Source organism: Microtus oregoni, unplaced genomic scaffold (genome assembly GCF_018167655.1).
Source record: "Microtus oregoni isolate MIOR12 unplaced genomic scaffold, Mior012 000052F_000, whole genome shotgun sequence".
Taxonomy (NCBI): domain Eukaryota; kingdom Metazoa; phylum Chordata; class Mammalia; order Rodentia; family Cricetidae; genus Microtus; species Microtus oregoni.
This window is the reverse complement of record NW_024543812.1, coordinates 98,036-124,267: the sequence shown is the minus strand read 5'-3', so window position 1 is coordinate 124,267 and position 26,232 is coordinate 98,036. Positions and strand designations below refer to the sequence as shown.

The following is a 26,232-nucleotide window of genomic DNA, read 5'->3' as shown; positions in this document are numbered from 1 at the left end:
GAATTTTTCGGGTTGCTTATGTAAACTATCATATCATCAGCAAATAGTAAGAGGTTGACTTCTTTTTTTTATTTATTTTTTTTTATTTTTAATTTATTTATTTATTAAAGATTTCTGTCTCTTCCCCGCCACCGCCTCCCATTTCCCTCCCCCTCCCCCAATTAAGTCTCCCCCCCCTCCTCAGCCCGAAAAGCAATCAGGGTTCCCTGTCCTGTGGGAAGTCCAAGGAACCCCCACCTCCATCCAGGTCTAGTAAGTTGAGCATCCAAACTGCCTAGGCTCCCACAAAGCCAGTGCAGTGCAGTAGGATCAGAAACCCATTGCCATTGGTCTTGAGTTCTCAGTAGTCCTCATTGTCCGCTATGTTCAGAGAGTCCGGTTTTATCCCAGGCTTTTCCAGACCCAGGCCAGCTGGCCTTGGTGAGTTCCCAGTAGAACATCCCCATTGTCTCAGTGTGTGGGTGCACCCCTTGCGGTCCTGAGTTCCTTGCTCATGCTCTCTCTCCTTCTGCTCCTGATTTGGACCTTGAGATTTCTGTCCAGTGCTCCAATGTGGGTCTTTGTCTCTGTCTCCTTTCATCTCCTGCTGAAGGTTAATATTCAGGAGGATGCCTATGTTTTTCTTTGGGTTCTCCTTATTTAGCTTTTCTAGGATCACTAATTATAGGCTCAATGTCCTTGGTTTATGGCTAGAAACCAAATATGAGTGAGTACATCCCATGTTCCTCTTTTTGGGTCTGGCTTACCTCACTCAGGATAGTGTTTTCTATTTCCGTCCATTTGTATGCAAAATTCAAGAAGTCCTTGTTTTTTACTGCTGAGTAGTACTCTAATATGTATATATTCCATACTTTCTTCATCCATTCTTCCATTGAAGGGCATCTAGGTTGTTTCCAGGTTCTGGCTATCACAAACAATGCTGCTATGAACATCGTAGAGCATATACTTTTGTTGTATGATAAGGCCTCTCTTGGGTATATTGCCAAGAGTGGTATTGCAGGGTCCAGGGGTAAGTTGATGCCGAATTGCCTGAGAAACCGCCACACTGCTTTCCAAAGTGGTTGCACAAGATTGCATTCCCACCAGCAGTGGATGAGGGTACCCCTTTCTCCACAACCTCTCCAACAAAGGCTATCATTTGGTGTTTTTTATTTTAGCCATTCTGACAGGTGTAAGATGGTATCTTAAAGTTGTCTTGATTTGCATTTCCCTGATCGCTAAGGAAGTTGAGCATGATCTTAAGTATCTTTTGGCCATTTGAACTTCTTCTGTTGAGAATTATCTGTTCAGCTCAGTAAGAGGTTGACTTCTTCTTTTTCAATTTGTAACCCCTTGATCTCCTTTTGTTGTCCTATTGCATTAGCTAAGAACTCAAGAACTATATTGAGTAAATATGGAAAGCGTTAACAACTTTGTCTTGTTCCTGATTTCAGTGGGATCGCTGGGAGTTTCTCTTTATTTAGTTTGATGTTGGCTGTTGGCTTGCTGTATATTGCCTTTATTATGTTTAGGTATGTTCCTTATATCTCTGCTCTCTCCAAGACCTTTATCATGAAGGGATGTTGCATTTTGTTGAAAGCTTTTTGGCATCAATGAGATGATCGTGTGGTTTTTATCAGTTTGTTTATATGATGGATTATGTTGACAGACCTCGAATATTGAAGCATCCCTGCATCTTTGGGTTGAAGCCGACTTGATCATGGTGCATGATGGTTCTGATGTGTTCTTGGATTCAATTTGCCAGTATTTTATTGAATATTTTTGCATCACTGTTCATAAGTAAGATTGGTCTGTAATTTTCCTTCCTAGTAATGTCTTTCTGTGGTTTGAGTATCAAGATGATTGTAGCCTCATGAAAAGAGTTTGGCATTGTTCCTTCTGTTTTTATTGTGTGGAATAATTTGAGGAGTATTGGTATTAGTTCTTTTTTGAAATTCTTGTAGAATTCGGAGCTGAGAAAAAATCTGTTCCTGGGCTTTTTTGGGGGGTTGGGAGACTTTTGATGACACTTTTATTTCTTCAGCAGATATAGATCTGTTTAAATTGCTTATCTGGTCTTGATTTAATTTTGGTAAGTGATATTTATCCAGAATGTTGTCCATTTCCTTTAGTTTTTCAATTTTGTGGAGTACAGGTTTTTGAAATATGACCTGATGATTCTCTGAATTTCCTCCATGGATGTTGTTATGTCCTTCTTTTCATTTCTGATTTTGTTAATTTGGATATTCTCTCTCTGCCTTTTGGTTAGTTTGGATAAAGGTTTGTCTGTTTTGTTGATTTTTCTGGAAGAACCAACTCTTTGTCTCATTGATTCTTTGTATTGTTTTTTTTTTATCTATTTTGTTGATTTCAGCTGTCAATTTGATTATTTCCTGCCTCCTAGTTCTCTTAGGTGAGTTTGCTTATTTTTGTTCTAAAGTTTCCAAATGTTCTGTTAATTCACTAGTGTGGGATTTTTCCAGCTTCTTTATGCAGGCATTTAGTGCTATGAACATTTAGTGCTCTTAACAGTGCTTTCATTGTGTCCCATAAATTTGGGTATGTTGTGTGTTTCATTGAATTTTAGGAAGTCTTTAATGTTTCCCTTTGTTTCTTCCTTGACCCATTGATGATTCAGGTGAGCATTGTTTAATTTTCAAGTGTTTGTGGACTTTCTGGAATTAGTATTGCTGTTGACTTGTAGTTTTAAACCGTGGTGATCTGATAAGGTACATTGGGTTATTCTAATTTTTTTGTATTTTTTGAGGTTTGTTTTGTTACCGAGTATGTGGTCAATTTTTGAGAAGGTTCCATGAGGTGCTGAGAAGAAGATATATCCTTTTCTGATTGGATGGAATATTGTATAGAAATCCATTTGAGTCATAACATCTATTAATTCTGTTATTTCTTTGTTAAATTTTTGTCTGACTGACCTGTCCAGTGGAGTATTGAAGTCTTCCACTATTAATGTGTGGGGTTTAATGTATGATTTAAGTTTTAGAAGTGTTTCTTTTACATATGAGGGTGCCCTTGTATTTGGGGCATACATGTTCAATATTGAAATTTACTCTTGATGGATTTTTCCTGGGACTAATATGAAATGACCTTCTTTGTCTCTTTGGACTGATTTTAGCTTGAAGTCTATTTTGTTACATATTAGCATAGCTACACCTGCTTGTTTCTTAGGTCTATTTGATTGGTATATTTTTTTCCAATCCTTTACTCTGAGATGATGTATGTCTTTGAGGTTGAGATGTGTTTCTTGCATGCAGAAGGATGGATTCTGTTTTCGTATGCAATCTGTTAGCCTGTGCCTTTTTATAGGTGAGTTGAGTCCATTTACATTAAGGGATATTAATGACCAGTGATTGCTATCTCCTGTTAATTTAGTTTTCATTGCTGGTGATGTGTGTTTTTTTTTTTTTTGAGAAAAGGAAAAAAACAAGTTTCCGCCTCCTCCCTGCTTCCCATTTCCCTCCCCCATCTCCCCCTACTCCTCTCTCCCTCCCTCTCCAGTCTGAAGAGCAGTCAGGGTTCCCTGCCCTGTGGAAAGTTCAAGGTCCTCCCCCCTCCGTCCATATCTAGGAAGGTGAACATCCAAACTGGCTAGGCTCCCACAAAGCCAGAACATTAAGTAGGATCAAAACCCCGTGCCATTGTCCCTGGCTTCTCATCAGCCCTCAGTGTTCGCCATGTTCAGAGAGTTCGGTTTTATCCCATGCTTTTTCAGTCACAGTCCAGCTGGCCTTGGTGAGCTCCCAATAGATCAGCCCCACTGTCTCAGTGGGTGGGTGCACCCCTCACGGTCCCGACTTCTTTGCTCATGTTCTCCCTCCTTCTGTTCCTCATTGGGACCTTGGGAGCTCAGTCCAGTGCTCCAGTGTGGGTCTCTGTCTCTATCTCCATCCATCACCAGATGAAGGTTCTATGGTGATATGCAAGATATTCGTCAGTATTGCTATAGGATAGGGTCATTTCAGGTTCCCTATCCTCAGCTGCCCAAGGAACTAACTGGGGACATCGCCTTGGGCTCCTGGGAGCCACTCTAGGTTCAGGTCTCTTGCCAACCCTAAGGTGGCTCCCTTAACTAAGAATTGTGCTTCCGTGCTCCCCTATCCAACCTTCCTTTATCCCAATCATCCTTTTTCCCCAAGTTCCCCCCCCATCCTCCTCTTCTCCCTTTTCTCTCCCCATCTCCTCTTTCCCCCATCCCACCCCACCCCCAAGATCCCAATTTTCTCCCCAGCAATTTTGTCTACTTCTCATAGCCAAGAGGATAACTATATGCTTTTCCTTGGGTTCACCTTCTTACTTAGCTTCTTTAGGTTCACCAATTGTAGACTCCGTGACCCTTATTTATGGCTAGAAACCAATTATGAGTGAGTACATCCCATGTTCATCTCTTTGGGTCTGGGTTACCTCACTCAGTATAGTGTTTTCTATTTCCATCCATTTGCATGCAAAATTTGAGAAGTCATTGTTTTTTACCGCAGCGTAGTACTCTAATGTGTATATATTCCACACTTTCTTCATCCATTCTTCCATTGAAGGGCATCTAGGTTGCTTCCAGGCTCTGGCTATTACAAACAATGCTGCTATGAAACCATCAGTTGTCTCTGTTTTAGTTGGTGTAGCCATTTTCCTTGGGTTGGAGTTTTCCTTCTAGTATTGTGTGTAGGGCTGGGTTTGTGGCTAGGTATTGTTGAAATCTAGTTTTGTCATGGAATATCTTGTTTTGCCCTTCTATGGTGATTCAAAGTTTTGCTGTGTATAGTAGTCTGGGCTGGCATCCATGGTCTCTTAATGTCTGTATAATGCCTGACCATGAGCTTCTGACTTTCATTGTCTCCAGTGAGAAGTCAGGTGTATTTCTGATAGGTCTACCTTTATATGTTACTTGGTATATTTCTTTTGCAGCTCTTAATATTCTTTCTTTACTCTGTATGTTTAGTGTTTTGATTATTATGTGGCACGAGGACCTTTTTTTGGATCCAGTCTATTTGGTATTCTGTAAGTTCTTGTATCTTCATAGGCATATCTCTCTTTAGGTTGGGAAAGTTTTCTTCTATGATTTTGTTAAATATATTTTCTGTACTCTTGAGTTGGACTTCTTCTTCTATCCCTATTTTCTTAGATTTGGCCGTTTCATGGTGTCCCATATTTCCTGGATATTTGGGGTTAAGCTTTTGTTAGATTTAATGTTTTCTTTAACTGATGAGTCTGTTTCCTCTATTGTATCTTCAGCGCTTGAGATTCTCTCCTCCATCTTTTGTATTCTGCTGATCATGTTTGTGTTTGTGGTTCCTGAGCGTTTTCTCATTTCTCTTTCTATAATTCCCTCGCCTTGTGTTTTCTTTGTTGTCTCCTTTTCACTTTTCAAGTCTTGAATAGTTTTTTTTTTCATATGTTTCATTTCTTTTTCTTGGTTTTCTTTGAGGGAGTTTCTGATGTCTTCCAATTTTTTGTTTGTCTTTTCCTTCATTTCTTTAAGGGAATTTCTCATTTCCTCTTTAAGAGTTTCAAACATTTTAGGTCATTTTCTTTTGCTTCATCTATATTTGGTTGTTCAAGTCTTTCTGTTGTAGGGTCATTAGGTTTTACTGGTGTCATGTTGCATGTGTTCTTACCTTTTCTACTCATCTTTTGTTCTGATATTTGTGGTTGAGGCTGTCTGAGATTCTGTTGAATAATCTTCTAGGTACCAAAGAATCCAAAGCTCATATGGTTGTTCCTCATGGCATAGTCAGTGCTACAGTTCCAGTTACCCCGTTGGTTACTCCGTGTTCCTGGAGATAGCTCAGCGCTCTTGTGCTTTGCTCTGCTCCCTTGGAGTTTGCTGTCTCAGGCCTACTTTGTTCTAGGTTACCCACTTTGACCTGTTTCTGTAAATTCTGGTCTGGATCCCCTCTGTAGAAGTCCCTGGCTTGAAGTTGGTCCTGTAAAGGTTTCTGGCTCCAGTCTACTGCCTTGGAGTTCCCAAGCTCAGGTGCTCCCAGAACCACAGAGGACCTGACTCAAGCTTACTTCCTCAGAAGTCCCAGACTCATGCTCGGACCTGCTGAGTTTCCGTGTTTGTGTCTATTCCCTTTGATGTCCCAGAACAATGCCTGGACTAACAGAGGTCCTGGCTTAGGCCTACTCCCTCTGCAGTCCCAGACTCATGCCTGTCCCCACAGAGATCTCTGGTTCCTTCCTACTCCCTGGGATTTCCCAGATTCATGCCCAGACTGGCAGAAGTCCTGGCTCAGGCCTAGTTCCTGGGAGGTCCTAGACTCACACCCAGACCCACAGGGGTCCTGGCTTGGGTCTACTCCCTTGAAGGTCCTAGATTCATGTCCGGACCCTCAGTGGTCTCTGACTCTGGCTCACTCGCTAGGTGGTTATCCCCCTGTACCTGCTCCGATGGAGATCACTGACTCTCCAGATTGCTTAATTTAATTAGAATGTTTAAGATACATTTGATAAAGTACCAATCTTTGATAAAACTGTGTAGTGATGAGGCGAGCAGGCCTGTTTTTTGTCCTACCTCGCTCCTGCATGGCTAGCTTTTGCCCCGAAATAATTACATGGAAACTGTATTCTTTTAAACACTGCCTGGCCCATTATCTCTAGCCTCTTACTGGCTAACTCTCACATCTTGACTAACCCATTTCTAATAATCTGTATAGCACCACAAGGTGGTGGCTTACTGGGAAAGATTCAGCATGCCTGACCTGGTGGCTAGCTCCATGGCGGCTGACCTACTATGCTTTCTTTCTCCCAGCTTCTGTTCTGTCTACTCCACCCACCTATGTTCTGACCTATCAGGCCAAGCAGTTTCTTTATTAATTTACCAATGAAAGCAACAGATGGACAGATGACCCTCCTCTATCAAAACTGAATGATTTTAATGACTCTTGAAAAACTCATGGGTCTAGCCTTCTTTATATTCCTCATTTTTGCAGCTATATTTAATATGACATTATTCTTTTTTGTTTGTTTGTTTTGTTTTTCGATGTAGGTTTTCTCTGTGAAGACCTTGCTACCCTGGAACGTGTTCTGTACCAGGTTGGCTTCGAGCTCACAGAGATCTACCTGCTTCTGCCTCCCAAGGACTAGGTTTAAGGGCATGTGTCACCACCCCCTGGCAACATATCATTCTTAAGTATAAATTCCGATTCTACTAATTCAATAAAGTTGTTGTTTTGACGTCCTAAGATGTACCTGGGATTTGTTCTATGTACTGAAGGTGCTATTATGAAGTTAAAAATACTCAAATTATCAACGATTTGGGCAAACATATTAGACCTAATTATATTAGTATGGTTATAATTAATCAGAAATATTAGATGGTATGGGGAAGTAGAAAGAATCTTAAGACTAATTTTGGTCAAGTGAATCACGGTATTAATCAACATTTAGAATGTAGGGCATATTTTTTGTTAAGCTTTATGTGTAGTCATTATAGTCTGGCACATGAAGTATTTTACTTTAAAGAAAAATGAAGAGATTTTTCTCAAGATTTGTGAGTGATAAAGCCAGGACTCTGAAGTGTGCCTTTAGGTTAAACTATTTGTTGTTTTGTTTAATCAGTTTTTACTTACAAAATAGATAACTTCGTGTTTTCAGTCTAGCTCAAGAGTTCTATTTAACCTCTGTTTAGCAGCCAGTTTCACTAAAAGATCAGAAAAAAATAATTTTTTTTCTTTTACTATTCTTAGAGTAATTCAACACAACACCATCATAATATGGAAGTAGAGAGGATTTGCACACATACATCAAGCCAAATTCTCTAGTGAGCTCCAATTCTGATACTATTCACCTGAAGATACAAATTGAAGGCTAAATCCCACAATACTGTCATCATTCAGTTGCCAGTCACAAGTGCAGGTTTTTCTTTGTGATTCTGACCATCCAGTTGCAAATCAAAATTTACATAGACTCTTGACTGACTTTCATTAATTTGACAACGTGGCCCAAAAAAATCTCAGCGAGTCATAATATTGCTTATTTTATTTAAGTGGTTATGAAAAGGGATACTAATGGGTAGCTAGATGACAACAGGCAAGGTACATGGGAAGGAGTGCAGACCTCTCATGCCATCTTGAGTGTGCCAGCTTTAAGGAAATCTTCACATGATCAGCTCTCTGAAAGGTGGTCTTGTTTTGTTTTGAGGGTTCAATAGAAGTAGCAAAACATAATATAACTGATTAAATCATTAACCATTGTTGATAACTTAACCATCAGATTTTTTATCCTCCCCCTCCGGGGTTGTAAGATGGAGGTGAAAGTTCCAGCCATCAAACTAATGCTTTAATTTTTCCAGTGACTTGCCTTTATTCAGTATGATATCTAAGTATATAGGGCCATCAATCATTTCATTCGTATATAAAAGATACCTATTTCTTTTTGGTGATTACCAGAGGTTTTTTAGAGTTTTATTCATGAGACTGAGATTATTAATATTAGGTATTTTATAATGTAGCAATCTTTTCCCATTTTCAGACACCCATCCCTTTACATCAAGAGGACATAGAGCCTCAAGTAGTAATGAGACATTACTTAGAATCCTACTCAGTTATTCATACTTACCCTAGTTCATTATCCAGAATGTCTCCAAGGGTGAGAATATTGAGAATATAGATTTCATCCAAAACTGGTCCAATTAAAAAAATTATTAGGAGGCTTTGATTTGATTGAAGTAGGAAACACTGTCATCTCTTTGTCTGAGCCCATTTTAAGGTATTTAGTATTATTAGATTATACTCACTGCATAATTCCATTTATTCATTTGGGATCCACAACTGTGGTTTCTGCTTTTCTTCATATCTAATTTTTTTTACTTTGGGAAAGGTGATTAAGTTTGTCTGCTGTGTTTATCTAGACTCTAGGCTACTACTCTAGAGGAATCCTTCCCTCAATCTACTACCATTTAGATATGGTAAAATTACGTGAAGGTATGATTAGCTATCTGTAATGTTACTTCCAAGTATGGTAAATGTACAGCCCACTGATATAAGCCTCTTAGGAGTTCTAAAGGGAGTTTTCAAACAGGATCTGGGAGTGTACTTCAGTGTGGAGTGCTTGCTTAGCACTTATAGAATCTTGAGTCCTATTCCCTACAGAACAAATGAAACACTTGAAATTACTTGCTTCAGAATAATATTGCTTCTTTGTTTTGTGTATGTATGTTTGTATATATGATTGTTTTTTCAGTATTAGAGATTGAACCAAGGACTTCACACATGCTAGCCAAGCCTCTTAGCACTAAGCTATAGCTCCAGCATTTTTTTTTTTTTTGAGATAGGATCTCAGTGAAATATCCAGGATGACTTTGAACTCACTCTGCAGCTCAGACATGTCTTAACCTCAGCAATACCCCCACCTTGGCCTCCTTGGCAGCAGAGATCACAGGCCTGTACCACAGGCCCAGCACTCAGTATTTTCACCCTAGTTCTGTAACCATTGCATCAGAAAAGAAAGAAAATTGAGGTAGTCGGTGGAAGGAAAAAGAGGGTATAGAAGCAAACTGTCTTAGCACCTATTACAGATTCCTCTATCTTCCTCCACCTTTCTTGCTACATCCGCCAGCAAAACAAAGACTATCTAGTTGGGATACACCTTTTGTCACACCGTGCTGAATATGAACACACACTCATTGATCTCCCATCTCAAAATAACATTCTTACCAGTCTGGAGATGCCATGTGTGTTTGAAGCTATTTCAGAAAGTAAAGGGATCAAATGTATATTTTACAATATTTAACTAATGCAGACTCTGTAGCCACAAAATGATGAACTTGGGTTTTCTGATATGGAGAAGTCTTTTCATCCATCTCAAAGCTAGAATCTGTGAGGGAGAGCCAAGCAGCAATCTCCCTTTTTTTCCCGAGCCTTTAAATATGAAAATTCTTTTAAATATAAATCACAACTAGTCCCCTGTTTACTTTTCCTGAGTACATAGAATATGAGAATGGTTTTATAAGTTTTCTGATTTTAGAGCCAACAAAATCAACATTGCCTAGTAATTTAAATTTGAAAATAAGATGCATGTTTTAGTTCATAGTTTTTTGCCCTATACTTTTGAGATTTGGTGTTTGCAGACCTTTACTGTCTATACTGTCCCACAGAGGCTAAAGAATTGTACATTTTATATTGAAGTTACCACTTTTAACACTAATGCCTTAAGATTCTAAAAGGATGCTAGAAAGATAGCTCAGTCAGTAAAGTGCTTCCTTCAGAAGCACAAGGATATAAGATCTCTCCTAGGGAACCACTGAGAAAAGGCCTAGCATAGTGGTTGCACTTTAACACAAACACTGAAGAGGCTCACTAATGGACTAGCCTTGCTTCCTTTGGGAGTTCTAGGTCAGAAAGAGACCCTAACTCAAAAGAGAGATGAACAGTTCCTAGGGAACAACACCCAAAGTTCTCCTCTGGCGTCCACATACTCACACACACAAAAGAATCTCTGAATGAACTAATACTAATCTAAATGCATGATGTGAAACAACCCAGGATTTGTGGAAATATGAAAATGAATATTTTGACCAAGAATAGAAAGCCTCAAAGAATTTCAGTTTATTTAGAAAAACCTCAGTGATGCACAAATAATAACACTAAGATGAATTTAAAAAGAAAATTCAAACTTGGCTGGCTAATAGGGAAAAAGGAAGACTAGAATGCTTTATTTGTGTCAGTGCTGCCACCATGAAAAGCTTTGAAAAATAATTAGAAAGCAACTGCTGGAGTTCATCTCTTTTCCGTACATTATAAAAACCTTAATCTTGTGCTTACACTTGTTCTTGTCAGCCCATAATTTTAACTATTTAAGCATACATTACTGAAAAGGAGGATAAAATTGTGGGTTTCTAAAAGCCAGATGTTATAAATAGAATAGATAAAAACTGAGATAGAATGTAAGTGCTCAAACTGATTTAATATAATGAAAATTTTATTTCATTAGCATATTTCCCATTTTTGCAAAGGTACAATACATATTATATTTTAACCTATTGCTTTTCTTAAATTTGGAAACATTTTTAGGAATATCTACAAAACTAGACACGAAAAGAAGTTTTTATCACCCTTTACCTGTTATATCTCCTAAGTAGATAACTGTCAACATTTCTCTTCTGTATATGTTCTACAGTCATGCTTTTTACGCCAATGCAGTATTTTTATTAAACTTTCTTTTTACTTATTCTTTGTGTCCTTTGCATCACACATCTCGATCCCATTCATTTCCCATCCCTTTGTATCAATTCTCTGCCCTTGCAGCTTCCCCCTTAAAATAAAATAAAATTCAAGAGAAAAAGAAAAAAGGACAAATCTCATCTTGGAAGCTGTAGCATGACACAGTGAGTCACGCAGTAGACCCTTTTATCCACATTATCTTTACTTGCAAGTGTTCATTGCAGAGAGTCATTGATCTGGTCCAAGGCCTCTGGTTTCTACTACACTGTCGATGCTGGGCCCTCACTGTGACTCCTCTTGGTTATCCTGCAGTTGCCCTGTGTCATGGAGATCCTACAGCTTTGGGTCTGCAGGGCTGGCCTTCCTGTGCTCCAGCAGATCACAGACGGGGTGGATGTTGGAGTGGGCTAACACATAGCCCTGGTTCTGGGCCTGGGTAGTTGCAGGGTTGGTCAGCCCACCAGCTCTCCCCTGTCTTCACCTCCAGGGCAAGCTCTCCAGCACTGCCCAGCTAGTTTTCCCCTTGCAAGAGGTGGGGCCAATTCTGCTTTCACATTCTCGGAGTTGGCTCTCCTGCTCCTACACCTTCAAGGGCCAGCTCTACTGTGTTGCCCAGGCGTGTGCAGGGGACAGCTCTCCCACCTTCCATATGCAGTGAGGGGTGTCAGGGAGAGAGCTTCTTTGCCCCACCCACACACACCACCATATGTCAGATCAGGGGCAAGACCAGATTTCCCATGCTCATGTTCTCAGAGGGACCAGCACCTAGTCAATAGGGTCAGCTCTGTTGTGCTGCCCAGGCAAGATGCAGGGCCCACTTTCCCAAGTGATGTAGCTGATAAGGGGAAGGGTCAGCTCCCTTACCCTCACCATGACATGGCAGATGAGGGGCCTGTGGCCAGCTATCTCACTCTCCTACCTTCAGGGCCAGTTCACCCTTGCTTCTGCCAGAAGGGTGAGCTCTACTGTGCTGCCCAGACAAGGAGCATGGCCCGGTTGCCTGAGTGCTGCAACTGGTTAGGAGGAGGGTCAGGTCTTTTGTCTGTCATTTGTCACAGGCAAGTGAGGGGTACGGGGGAGCGACATCTTCCACACACCCACACATAATGCAGTATTTTTATTGAGAGTTCTTCTGACAAGATAGTTCCCCAGATAAAGTTGCTTATCAAAAAGCCTAATGACCTAAGATAGATCTCTGGATCCTACATGATGGAAGGAGACAACTGTCTTCTACAGGTTGTCCTCCAACCTCTGTTGGCTTGTATGTTATGTGCGATGGCATGGACACATACACCCAATGAATTTATAAAATAGAATAAAATTGTAATTGTGCTTTTCAAGAGGAAAAATTATCAGTTTTTCTTTTATTGTATGACAAGTACATTTCTATTACATTTTTTCTCATTGTATTATGTACATGACAGTGGGGGGTGCACTATGTTGGTTTCTTCCTTAGAAAATTGACTTTTTACTTTACCTTATAAAAAACATTAAAGGATTAAATTAAAGGTGTTTAGCTTAATAAAAGAGTCATGGTTTTCTGTCCTATTAGTCTTCTGCATTTAAGTAAGTTTCAGTATCTTTGAAAATGCTCACAACTTTCTCATTCATTTATTTATAATCCAACATTTGACAAGTCTTAGAATAGGTGATTTCTATGGCTGTGGAAATATGATTGCCTTCTTATAGCTGTCTAAAACTTAACTATATTAATGAAAATTTATATGTTTATATCCTTTTTAGGTGGATTATGTATTTACCGATAAGACTGGAACACTCACTGAAAATAGCATGGAATTCATTGAATGCTGCATTGATGGACACAAATATAAAGGCACAACTCAGGAAGTTGATGAATTATCTCAAACTGATGGGCCCTCAGCCTTTTTTGATAAAGCAGATAAGGTGACATTTTCCCAATTAATATTTTCCCTGAGAAATCAATATTTATAAGCATTCGTTATTATTACATAGTAGAAATACAGTATTTTCCAATGGGCACATGATACAGACCTTTGAATAATCATTTGTACTTTGAATACACCTTCTTTTATTAACACCTTTAGCATTTATAAACAACTAGAAGTTACAAGTAGAATTATAGGAAATGGCATTTGAACAAAACATTAACTTGGCTGTATGTGGATTCACATTTTTTAAAAAAAAATCAGCTCCTCTAAGAAGTCATCTTTTCAAATATAGATTTGAAGTTCTAGATTTTCATGTTAAACCGATCAAAGTCTCCTGACACTTGAACAATTGCTAGATTGTGACTTAGATACCTAATTACCTCTTAGGCTATGAAGTTATAGCCTTAGGTATAGGTGGTACTACTCTAACCTGGATGAGTTAATACATATTCCAGGGATGCTGACTATGAACCCGTAATTCTATTAGTTGCTAGGTATGCTTTTGAGTATTGGGAATTTATAAATTTTCATTAGCTAGTTTCTTAGAGATTATAAAATGCTGTCACATTAATATCTTTTCTTTGTTCTCTTTCTGGTTACCTAGGGATAAAAATAATAGTCATTTTCCGTTTCTGTTTTACAGAACCGGGAGGAACTCTTTCTGCGTGCCCTGTGTTTATGTCACACTGTAGAAATTAAAACAAATGATGCTGTTGATGGACCTACAGAAGCAGCTGAATTCACCTATATCTCCTCCTCACCAGATGAAATAGCTTTGGTGAAAGGAGCAAAAAAGTAAGCATTTCTTTTACTTCTGAGAAAGTGAAACCACAGGAGGGCAGAAGTTTGTTTGTTTACTTTTTCATTTGCTTCAGTAACTCTTTCTTGTGCCTTTCCTATTATGTAACTTCAAAAAGAAAATAGTGATACATTTGTTTAGCTTGACTTATTCATGTATTCTGACATTAGTCCAAATTGTCATACTATTTTGTAAATCAGTGGCAGCTTTTGTATAACACATGTAATTTCTGAATGCTGCCAGCAATTTTGATGTCATTTGGTAACTGACAATCTAGTTTACACATGAGATTCAAGATGACTAAGTACCTAAAAGGCCACATACTATGTTTGCTGAAAATTGGAATTACAGATTGAATACAGTAGTAGCCAGTCATTGGCTTGCTCTTTGTTGGCAAATGAAATAGGAAATGCAATTGGAGATTGAGATTGTATAAAAGAAGAAAGGAATTTAAAAAGATAGGTAATAACAGTGAAAGAGGAAAATAACTGTTTCTTGAAGATATACAAGTCTTTATTGTTTTTGATAGGTTTGGGTTCACATTTTTGGGAAATTTGAATGGACATATACGAGTAGAAAACGAAAGAAAAGAAATAGAAGAGTAAGTAGTTCTATATTTTGATGTTTGTCATTTTTTTTAAACCAATTGTGAACATTAATGCTTTGCTCAGCCTGATGCAGGGAGGAAGGGCTTGTTCCTGCCTCAACTGAATATACCAGACTTTGTAGACTCCCCCATGGGAGGCCTTATCCTTTTGGAGTAGTGGACAGGTGGGGAAGGAGGTCAGGAGGAGGGATGGGAAGGGGAATTGTGGTTGTATGTAAAATGAATTAAAATTTTAAAAAAAAGATTTGAAAGAGTAAGAAGTAGTTTATGGAAGGGCTTGGAGGGAGAAAAACGGGGGTAATGTAATTATACTATAAATAAATCAAGTAATCATATTATGAACTCAAAAAATAAAAGTAGCTGGGCGGTGGTGGTGCACGCCTTTAATCCCAGCACTCGGGAGGCAGAGGCAGGCGGATCTCTGTGAGTTCGAGACCAGCCTGGTCTACAAGAGCTAGTTCCAGGACAGGCTCCAAAACCACAGAGAAACCCTATCTCGAAAAACCAAAAAAAATAAATAAATAAATAAATAAAAATAAAAGTAAATATATTCAGATAGTAAAGAAAACTTAATGTACCTATAAATATTGAACTGTGTTCTCCCATTTCAGGATTTCATATAAATATAGTTGGAGTAGGAAAAGCTATTTTTCATAGAGCGTCAAAAATGAGGATTTAAAGTAGAAACTCCAGTTTGGTTTACGTGTCCAGTAGCCAGAATGAGTCTTGCTGAATTATTTGCGAAATATAGGTGAAAATATTCATTCACAAGTCCCTCCTTTTCTTAGCTATTCTGTATGATTTCATCTAAGTAATAGTTTATCCATGCATAGACAAATCTAAGCCATCTCATAATGTTATTGGACTCTTTAAGCTCTTCTATGGCTTCTTACTGTTTTAGGATAGAATGGCACATTTCTGAAACAGCACTAAATTCCCAGTTCTCAACCCTTGCTTACTTTGAGTATTTCATCTCTTGCATAGAACTGAGTTTTTCAGACATTGGAACTTTAAACTCTGTGTGAACCATGTGCTGCCATACATGCTTTCATGTGTTTTCTCCCCTGTGAAAAGTCAGTCCTGTTTCCTCCTCGTGTCATTCATTTAGAATCCAGTGCATACCCTTGCCAGGAGACATTTTTTTCAGTTCTCCGCTTTTCTGTGCTTGGCTCTCTCCATTTTAAGTATTTTTGATTGTAGTATTGCGTGGACATGGAATATAGTTATGTTCATTATCCTTTGTCTCCTTTATACTGTGGTAAGTTCTTGGAGAGAAGAGTCTTTGGCAGATTCATCTCAATTTCTCAGAACCTAGCCCGTTGTCTGACAGCATAGTAGGCACACCAAAATTACAACCATCCTATACCCCCTCCAGAGATGACTTGGTGAGCCAGTTCTTTGTTTTCCATTCTTATACAGTCACTCTCTTTGTAAGTTATACAGTGAGAAAATAAAAATAGCTTTTACTGCTATTGTCAGCATGCTCTACATGCAGAGAAATTTCAAAGAAAAATAAAAGTACCAGTTGTATAAAAAACTAGCTCTTCCCATCCAAAGAGCAAAGCTTTGTGTTCATTAAGATGTTTCAGTAATATACTTTTTCTTATTCAGTGTAGTTTAGGTATTTCACTTTTTTTGTCTTTCCTTTCCTAAAGGTATGAACTTCTCCACACCTTAAATTTTGATTCTATCCGCCGACGTATGAGTGTAATTGTGAAGACCCAAGGAGGTATGCATCTTTAAAATCTGACTTACTTATCTTTTTCTAATTGTAAATTTTTTTGTCAACTTTTTTGAGGAAAGAAACCTTTTATGTAGTTTAGGATTAAGTAATCTTACAGATTTTACTGAAACAGCAATTTAGTGTTTCAGAAATGTCACATTTTATCCTAAAACAGTAAGAAGCCAGAGAAGGGTTTGAAGAGTGTAATAACAGTATGAGATGGCTTAGATTTGTCTATGTATGGATGAATTATTAATTATATTAAATTATACGAAGAGTTAAATGGTCTGGAACTACCAATTATAGAAGTCTAGAGTTCAGAGAGTGACTGGTTTTCGATCCTTCTCTGACCACTATTATTCTCCTACTGCTTTACACTCATTGGAAGCAAGTACAGACGTGTGATTAACCCAAGTTTCTAGGAAAGGGCATTTTGTTTCATTCCAGTGCTACAAACTGTGAAAGAATAAAACTTGCCTTTTCAATTGCCGGGCGGTGGTGGCGCACGCCTTTAATCCCAGCACTCGGGAGGCAGAGGCAGGCGGATCTCTGTGAGTTCGAGACCAGCCTGGTCTACAAGAGCTAGTTCCAGGACAGGCTCCAAAACCACAGAGAAACCCTGTCTCGAAAAACCAAAAAAAAAAAAAAACTTGCCTTTTCAGAGAAATGGGTACCATCATCTCTAAGTTCTTCACTATCTTTGGAAGGCACTGTGGTAGTTTGCCTTCTGTTCAGATTCTGAAAGACTCATGGGACAGCATGCCTTTATTTGCAAGCTCTCAGATGTATGTACATGTGTGCACATGTGGTTTTTGGCCTAATTTTCAAAATATCCTTAATTTATTTTAGTATTAATTATTTTGCAAATTCCTTAATGATGAGAAATGGAGAAAGGTGGGTCACTTTTACTCTGCCTTCTGGGATGACTGCAAAGTCATGAGATTGATTTTAATATATTCTTATGAAGTTTGTTTATGACTTAAATATACTTCAGATGTTTGATTAGAAATGAAACATTTAGCATTTAAATCCTTACTGCTTTTATGTGTGCACATCTATACCTATATTCTTCTGCAAATGGTAAAATGCCTGCAAAAATGATATACAAAGGTCGCTGGTCCCAAAGCTACATTTTTTAATTTGCTCAGCTATTTACCTCATAAGGATAAAGTGTCTTTTAATACTCAACAGTACATGATCTAAAACTGTATTTATGATATCAGCATTCTACAAAAATATTTTCAAGTTCCCAATACAGGCCATCAAGCAAGTATTCTTCTAGTTTATTCAAAATTAATTCAAGCTGTTGGAGTTTGAATGTGGTTCTTGGCTCTACTTCATGTCCAGTTACATTTTCAAAGTAATGTCACCTGGAGTTCCTTGACACAGCCTACTAGTTCATGATTTAATGCAAGGAAATATAGCAGGGCTGCATGTAGTAGTATCTGGCTTATTTATGGTGTCTATAATGTTCTGGAAAGATGATGATTGTTCTTTTGATAAACTAAAGTTCTAGATATTTCATTCCATTTGATTTAACATTGCAAGACAGGCTCAAAATATATAGCAGCTGTATGAGAGAGGCCATCTTAAAGTTAACTCTTCTTAAAATCCTAATACCAGTCTTCATATTCTGAGTTGAGTGCTTTGGTTCTTTATTGTAGGAGATATATTACTTTTTTGTAAAGGAGCAGATTCATCAGTTTTTCCCAGGGTGCATAACCATGAAATTGAGTTAACCAAAGCCCATGTGGAACGTAATGCAATGGTAAGCCTATGCCCTTCCCTTCAATAAGTAAGTGGAGAAATACTGCATATAACTATGTTTATGGTTTTTAAATAGATGTTAAAGTTAATTTAGTTTATTTTATGGTCTATTTCTTGTGCAAGGAAATTTGGTTATATTCCTATATTCTTTATTTTGACATAAACTATTATTCTATACTAGTACTGTGGTCAGAGCTAGTACTAAGTGAAGATGTTTCAATGATCTTACTTGTTGAAGATGTTTCAAGGAGTTTTTTTTTTTTTAAAGAGCTGTTAGTTTCTTAGAACTTGACTGAATGTTAACTCTTTGGCTGCATTCTGTTCATTTTAAAAAATTAAATGTGTTGCCGGGCGGTGGTGGTGCACGCCTTTAATCCCAGTACTCGGGAGGCAGAGGCAGGCGGATCTCTGGGAGTTCGAGGCCAGCCTGGTCTACAAGAGCTAGTTCCGGGACAGTCACCAAAGCTACAGAGAAACCCTGTCTCGAAAAACCAAAAAAAAAAAAAAAAAAATTAAATGTGTTAAGAATTTTTCCTGTACAGATGGGTAAAGCAAATTCATTTCAAGAATATGATTGGGGCTAGGGAGATTGCTCAGAAGTTAAGAGCATGCACTGGTCTTACAGATGAGCCAGCAAGTTTGGTTCCTAGTACCCACAGTGGGTAGCTCATAACTAACTATACCTCCAGCTCCAGGGGATCTTATGCCTCTGGCCTCCACAGTCACCTGCACTTATGTGCACATAACTATACACATACACTGACACATGCTCAACACATAATCTTTAAAATAGTAGGACATTAATTCAGCTATTACAGAGGTAACTGTAGACCTTCTGCTTTGCTTCTAGGATGGGTATCGGACTCTTTGTGTAGCCTTCAAAGAAATTGCTCCAGATGATTTTGAAAGAATTAATACACAACTCATAGAGGCAAAAATGGCCCTACAGGATAGAGAAGAAAAACTGGAAAAGATTTTTGATGAGATTGAGACAAATATGAATTTAATTGGAGCCACTGCTGTGGAAGACAAGTAACTAGATACTGTTGCTAATTTTTATTTTTAGTTTTTGAGGTTATAATATAATTACATCATTTCTCCTCTTCCCTTTCCTTCCTCTAAAAATGCCATGTCCAACTCTACTTTGTTCTCTTTCACATTCATGGCCTCTTTTTCTTTATTTGGCTGTTTGTGTATCTATTTCTAAATATATAAATGGTTACTCATGTTACTATATAATATGTAAGTAATATATTTTAAGTAATATGTAAATGTTGCTTGTATGTTTGTTTTCAGAGCTGACCATCTGGTATTGGATAACCAATTGGTGTGCATTTACCTGAGGGAGACTGTTTATCCTCCACCAGCCAGTATTCCTTAATTATTTGTAGTTCTTTATCTCTTCCAGATCTTTCCCCAGGCCATATTAGCATATCTGCTGAATAAAGATCTGCTCTATTATTTTAATCACCAGTCACTTAGGGTAGTATGACTCAGATTAGTAATTTATTTACATATTTTGAAATATCTCATTTAGCATTGCCATCTAAGATTATTTTACCATGTATAGAAAATACAGCAGATGTTGAACTCTAGAAATAGTTTCAAATTAAATGCATGTATCTAAGAAAGAATGAATCCTTTATCAATATAGTTTTTTAATATTTACTAAATCATCTAATTGTTTATGTAACTTTTATAAAACAACCTTACAGTACATAAAGCAGGGTTGTAAAACCATTATTTGAGCTATTTCCTAGAAGAATGGGTAAGATTTTGGTAAATGAGCAGAAAGGAAATTTCTGGTAAACAGCACAAGAATTTAACCTGCTTCAACAAGCCAGAATATATTTTTGAGTACTTTAAAATATGATTAAAAATAAGACAAATATATAAGATGAGATCTGTCAGACATTATTTTAAGACTTAGTGATGTGCTTGAAATATTTTTTTAACTTTTGAGTATTTTACAAGTTTTCAAAGAAAGGACTAGAGAAATGACTCCATGGTTTGGCATACTGGTTTCTTTTCCAGAGAATGTGGGATCAATTCCCAGCACCCACATGGTATCAGTAATCAACTGTAACTCCAGTCCTGAGGAACTTAATGCCTTCTACCATCCTTGGACACCAAGCATGCACATATCATACAAATATATGTGCAGAAAAAACCAACCATGCACATATAATACATTAATTAAATTTTTAAGTATGGAAAAAAATTACCGATATATTCAACCAATTGAAAGTATTAAAGTTTTTATTATTTTTATGTTAATATTTATTTATTCTTTGATACTTTCATACATGCATAATATAATATAATATAATATAATATAATATAATATAATATAATATAATATATAGTTATTTCATCCCCATTAACCTCTCTCATCCTAGTCCTGCTCCCATTGACCCTTCTGTTTTCATGTTTGCTTCCTTGTCTGTCTTTCTGGTTTGATTGATTGATTGATTGATTGATTGATTTTGTTTTTTGCAACCCACTGATTTCAGTTAGCGTTGCTTGCATGAGCATGAATGGTATGATCATTTACCTGAGCGTGGAAAACTTAATGGTGACTGTGCCATTAAAGAAAACGAATATCCTACCTCAGCAACAATTAATTGCCAGTAGTTCCTCAGAGAGTAACTATATGAGCTCCTTGCCTACTTATGAGAGAATTGTTGATAGGTCCCATCTTGTGTAGGTAAACCCATCTGCTATGAATTTCTGAGTGCAGTGGCCATGCAAGTCCAAAAGATAGCAGTTCAAAGTACTCTTCCTTTCTTCTAGCCCTTATATTCTTTCCTCCCCCTCTTTCAAGATGTTCCCTAAACCACAGAGGGATAATATAAAATTCTTATTGAAGTCTGAGCTGTAAACTGTCATTTATTTTCATACTTTGACCAGTCATTTCATTAACTATCACCCACTACAAAGAGAATCTTCTATAACCAATATTGAGAGCAGCACTAATCTATGAGTATAAACAAAAATATTTAAAAGACAATTTGATACCATTTCCATTTAGTAAAAACAAAAATCCCAGTAGATTACCTCTTAGGGCCTAGGACCTCCCCAGCTACAGACTTTTGACAAGAGTTTCCTTCCATAGAATGGCCCTCAAATACAATCCTTTAAAGATTTGTTTATTTTTTGTGTATGAGTGTTTTGCCTGCATGTATACCTGTTGCGCTACATGTGTGCAGTGCCCTTAGAGGTCAGAAGAGGTTGTCAGATCCCTAGAAACTGGAGTTACCAACAGTTGAAAGATGTCATGTGGGTACTGAGAATCTCCTCAGTAAGAGTAGCCCGTGCTTTTAAACCACAGCCATGTCTCCAGCTCCCTCAGATATAACTTCTAGAAACCAGTTGCTTCTGCCTGTCAATCACATTCACAGTATATTGTATCATGGATATATCTTACTGGCAGGTTGATCCTGTAATCCAAAGGGTTCTTGATAGCTCCGCATTTTTTTCTTTTCTTTTTATTGATTTATTTATTAAAGATTTCTGCCTCCTCCCTGCCACCGCCTACCATTTCCCTCCCCCTCCCCCAATCAAGTCCCCCTCCCTTGTCAGCCCAAAGAGCAATCAGGGTTCCCTGCCCTGTGAGAAGTCCAGGGAACACCCACCTCCATCCAGGTCTAGTAAGGTGAGCATCCAAACTGTCTAGGCTTCCACAAAGCCAGTACATGCAGTAGGATCCAAAACCCATTGCCATTGTTCTTGAGTTCTCAGTAGTCCTCATTGTCCACTATGTTCAGCGAATCCGGTTTTATCCCAGGCTTTTTCAGACCCAGGCCAGCTGGCCTTGGTGAGTTCCCGATAGAACATCCCCATTGTCTCAGTGTGTGGGTGCACCCCTTGCGGTCCTGAGTTCCTTGCTCATGCTCTCTCTCCATCTGCTCCTGATTTGGACCTTGAGATTTCAGTCCGGTGCCCCAATGTGGGTCTCTGTCTCTGTCTCCTTTCATCGCCTGATGAAGGTTAATATTCAGGAGGATTCTCATTTTTATTCATTCTCATCTTCCCTTAAACTTTTCCATCTTCAACTTCTGTCCTAAAATTTTTTTGAAGATTCATCTTATTTTTATTTGAATTAAGTGTGTGTGTGTGTAATGGATAAGGGTGGTGAGAATTCCATGTATGTGGGAATACCCCTGCAGGACATACATCTGATCTCTGATAGCAGGAACCACAGGTTGCTGGGAGCCACCTGACACATGCTAGCAATTGAAATAAGGCCCCCTGGAAGAGTAATACATGCTTTAAACCCCTAACCATCTCTCCAGTTCTCTCCTGAAAAATTTAATAACATATATTACAAAAAGTTAAAAAGTTTCATTGTGACATTCCCATACATACACATATTTTAATCATATTCTCAGCTTTTATTGTTCTTTCCTACTTCTTAAAATTCTCCTTTCCCTTCCTCCTATTAACAAAATTTCTTTCGTAAAATTTCATTGATTATTCTGGTGACTGAAAGTTTAGAACCTAAAGAATGTGTCATTCTTCTATCCTTTACCTTTTAAAATTGTTCTTAAATCATCATTAAAAATTACTGGGTTTCCTCTTTATTATTTCTTTTCTATGATACAGGATATCAACTGTGTAGCTCTGGCTTGCCTAGAACACAGTATAGAGACCATGTTAACTTCAAACTCATAGAAATCTACCTTCATTTGCCTCCCATGTGCTGGGATTAAAGGCAAGCTACCATACTTAGCAGATTTCCTAATCTTAAAAGCTCCCCAAAGATAACAATTTATGCACAGTCCCCATATCTAATTAGAATGTTTTAGCTCTTTCCATTTTGGAACATGTTAAGAATTTGTTGGTTCGACTTGAAAGCTCATGCATTTAATCCCAGATTTTGGAGGCAGAGGCAGGGATCTCTATAAATTCAAAGCCAGCCTGGTCTACATAGTGAGTTCCAGAACATCCAGAGCTACATAGTGAGATCATGTTTCAAAAGAGAAAAAAAGAATTATATGGTGAGATGTCATAGAAAATACACTTAAAGTGACAATAAATAAAGACATTTGGTGAATATTTGGATATTTTTGCTTATAGTTTCAATTCTTTTGTTTATTTGTTTTGTTTTGTTTTTTGAGGCGGTTTCTCTGCAGCTTTGGAACCTGTTCTGGAACTAGCTCTTGTAGATGTATGCCATGATTGCCTCAAAAAAAACAAAAAAAACAAAAAACAAAAAAAAAACTCCACCTGCCTCTGCCTCTCCCTCCTGGCTTTATATTTTCAATTTTTATTATGCTGCTAGGTACCAGTTACCTCAAGAAATATGAAATTTTCTGAACTTCATTGTTTAGAATTTAATTTAGTAAGAGAAGCTCTACCGGAGACAAAAACAAAGGTGATAAGGAGTCAGGATTCTAGACTTGCATTGCTAGTAAGCTGTAAGAATGCTTGCTTCAACAGACTTCTGTCATGAAATTTAGAAGTTAACAAGGTTTCTTTGTGTTTGTAGGCTGCAAGATCAGGCTGCAGAGACCATTGAAGCTCTGCATGCAGCTGGCTTGAAAGTCTGGGTGCTTACTGGAGACAAGATGGAAACAGCCAAATCCACGTGCTATGCCTGCCGCCTTTTCCAAACCAATACTGAGCTCCTGGAACTGACCACAAAAACCATTGAAGAAAGTGAAAGGAAAGAAGATCGATTACATGAATTGTTAATAGAATATCGTAAGAAGTTGCTGCATGAATTTCCTAAAAGCACTAGAAGCCTTAAAAAGTAAGAAAGTGCATCTATTTCTTACTTATACATTTATACAAATGTAAATAAATAACATTTGCATTTTTTTGCAGAAGGCGCTACTTGCCATAATTTATCATTCTCTGTTGATGTTTTATTCTTGTAAGTTAAAACGTTCCCCAGAGGACTTGGTTAATGGTCCATTTGAGATCATTTGTCACTTTATATCTCTCTTAATGTAAAAGAAAATTAGATTTCTCAACATTTTGTGTTAAAGCTCATTTTTGGTTTTTTTGGCAGTGCTGTAAATTGAACCTAGGGCCTTACACATTCTAGGCAAACACTCTACCACTGAGTTATCCCCAGTTCTCTGTCCTTTTTTTTAATGAATTTATATTCACAAGTACTAAAAGCATAAAATTGTACATACTAAGTTAATGAAATATTTGATGCATGCACACACTATATGTTTAAATTAGGGCTAAACACACTTTTTCCCAAAGCACATTTCTTTATAGCAAAAACTTTCGGAATCATCCCTTCTAACATTTTGAAATTTATGTAAATTAGTGTTACCTATAATCACCCCACTCTATAAGTAATATACCAAAATTTCTTCCTCCTGTCTAAGTATTACTTACTATTTTTGATCAACTTTTCTTCATTCTTAAATCCACATACTCTCCTAGCTTTTGATAACCACCCTTATATTCTCAAGTTCTATGAAATCAGTGCTTTGAGATTCATATGAATAAGATCACATATGATTTGTCTTTCTGTACCTGGATTATTTTATTTGCTTATTATATTACACATGATATAATGAGTTCATGTCATCTATGTAGCTGCAAATGACAGAATTTTATTTTTTGTAGCGGCATGGTATTCTATGTATGTATGTATGTCCCATATTTTTTTCACCTGTTCTTAGTTGATAGATACTTATGTTGTTTCCGTCTCTGGGCGCTTGTGAATAGTGCTGAAATGAACACTAGAGTGCATATGTCTCTGACCTTCATTTTGCTGTTATATATATAATCAGTAATGAGATTTCTGGAGTATAACAGTAGTTTTCATTTTCTTTAAAAGCTTATTCTAAAGTAGCTCAATTTCTAAACATTTAGTGTCTGACATACAGTAACATCAGTCCGTAACAGAAAATTGATTGAATTTGGTCTATTCTAAGTGTGTGGGTGTGAGACAGAGATATTTCATGCTTGTGTTGTGTGTGTATTAGTCACTTTTCTATTGTTGTAGTAAAACACCACTACCAAGGCAACTTATAGAAGTTAAGTGTTTATTTGGACTTATGTTTCCAGAGGAATAAGAATCTGTGGTGCCAGATCAGAGGCATGGAAGCACAAACAAAAAGCTAAAAGCTTATATTTTTTGATTGCAAGCACAAAGCAGAGAGACCTAACTGGAAATGGCATGAGGCTTTGAAACCAAAGATGTCCTTACTCTAGCAAGGCCACACCTCCTAGGCTTCCCCCAACAGTGCCACCAACTGGAATTCAAGTGTTCAAATGTCAGAGCTCTATTGAAGACACTCTTACTCAAACTACCACAATGTGCATTCAAATTGTGATCCACACAAATCCCCTACCTCTGTTACCACCTCCTTCCAACCCACAAATCTTTTACCCATATTCATGACTTCGTTGTTTGGTTAGTTGATTGCTTGCTTGGTTGGGTTTTTTGTTGTTGTTGTTGTTTTGTTTTTTTGTTTTTTACTTTTGTTTTGTTTTGTTTTAGAGACTACTTTGTGGCTGTGTTTTTGGAACTGATTTTTTGAGACAAGGGCTCACGTAGCCCTGGTTGGCCTTGAACTTTTGATCCTTCTACCTCTATCTCTCTTTGCATTTGTTTTCTTAGCACCTAAATGCCTCTTAGTCATATTTAGACGTTAAAACTACCTAAAAAAAACTTTAAAATATAATTGTGTGGTACCAATTTGTGCCCAATATTTTCTTTATTACTTAGTCTACAAATGGAGCCAAGCATGGACAGTTTATTTTTAAATATAAGTAAACTAGGGTTAAGAACCATAGGTCATATAGAATGTTATTTATTTAAATGATGCGTATGTGTATGTGTATATATATTGTTGGCTTTCTTTCCCTTGGTTTTTCAAGATAGAATTTCTCTGTGTAGCTCTTGCTGTCCTGAAACTCATTTTTTGTAGGCCAAGCTGGCCTCAAATTCAACAGAGATCCACCTGCCTCTGTCTCCTGAGTGCCTGGATTAAAGGCATGTCCCACCACCACCCGGATATATAATGTTCTTTTATTTTGTCCTATTTGAAAAAACCCAGTTCTATCGATACTCTTGTCATTCAGGCAAAGATACTATATTTATTTGCCCCTAAGTCATTTTATCTTTTGTTTCCCTAAAGTTTCAGGTTAACTGATTATTTATCTTCATATCAAATTTTACATCATTTCACAGTAGTTTGACTAATTTGTATGTAGTTCAAAAGACTTATTTTAAATTTTTTATAGAGTCATACTGCACAACCACCTTCATTTTTATACTTTTCAGAACTTAGAAACAGTTC

General features: G+C 37.5%; 1 protein-coding gene across 6 annotated transcripts in view; it reads left to right on the top strand.

The window, feature by feature from the left end:
• LOC121437340 (phospholipid-transporting ATPase 11C) overlaps positions 1-26,232 on the top strand; it is a 179,123-nt gene that overhangs the window by 96,430 nt on the left and 56,461 nt on the right. For 5 of the 6 annotated variants that reach the window (XM_041637219.1, XM_041637216.1, XM_041637217.1 and 2 more), the window contains exons 13-19: positions 12,897-13,058; positions 13,707-13,858; positions 14,392-14,463; positions 16,125-16,198; positions 17,857-17,960; positions 18,810-18,991; positions 23,451-23,714. In XM_041637219.1, the coding sequence (XP_041493153.1) occupies positions 12,897-13,058; positions 13,707-13,858; positions 14,392-14,463; positions 16,125-16,198; positions 17,857-17,960; positions 18,810-18,991; positions 23,451-23,714 (1,010 nt within the window). The remainder of the gene's footprint in view (positions 1-12,896; positions 13,059-13,706; positions 13,859-14,391; positions 14,464-16,124; positions 16,199-17,856; positions 17,961-18,809; positions 18,992-23,450; positions 23,715-26,232) is intronic. The other variant, XM_041637221.1, reaches the window with a different exon arrangement.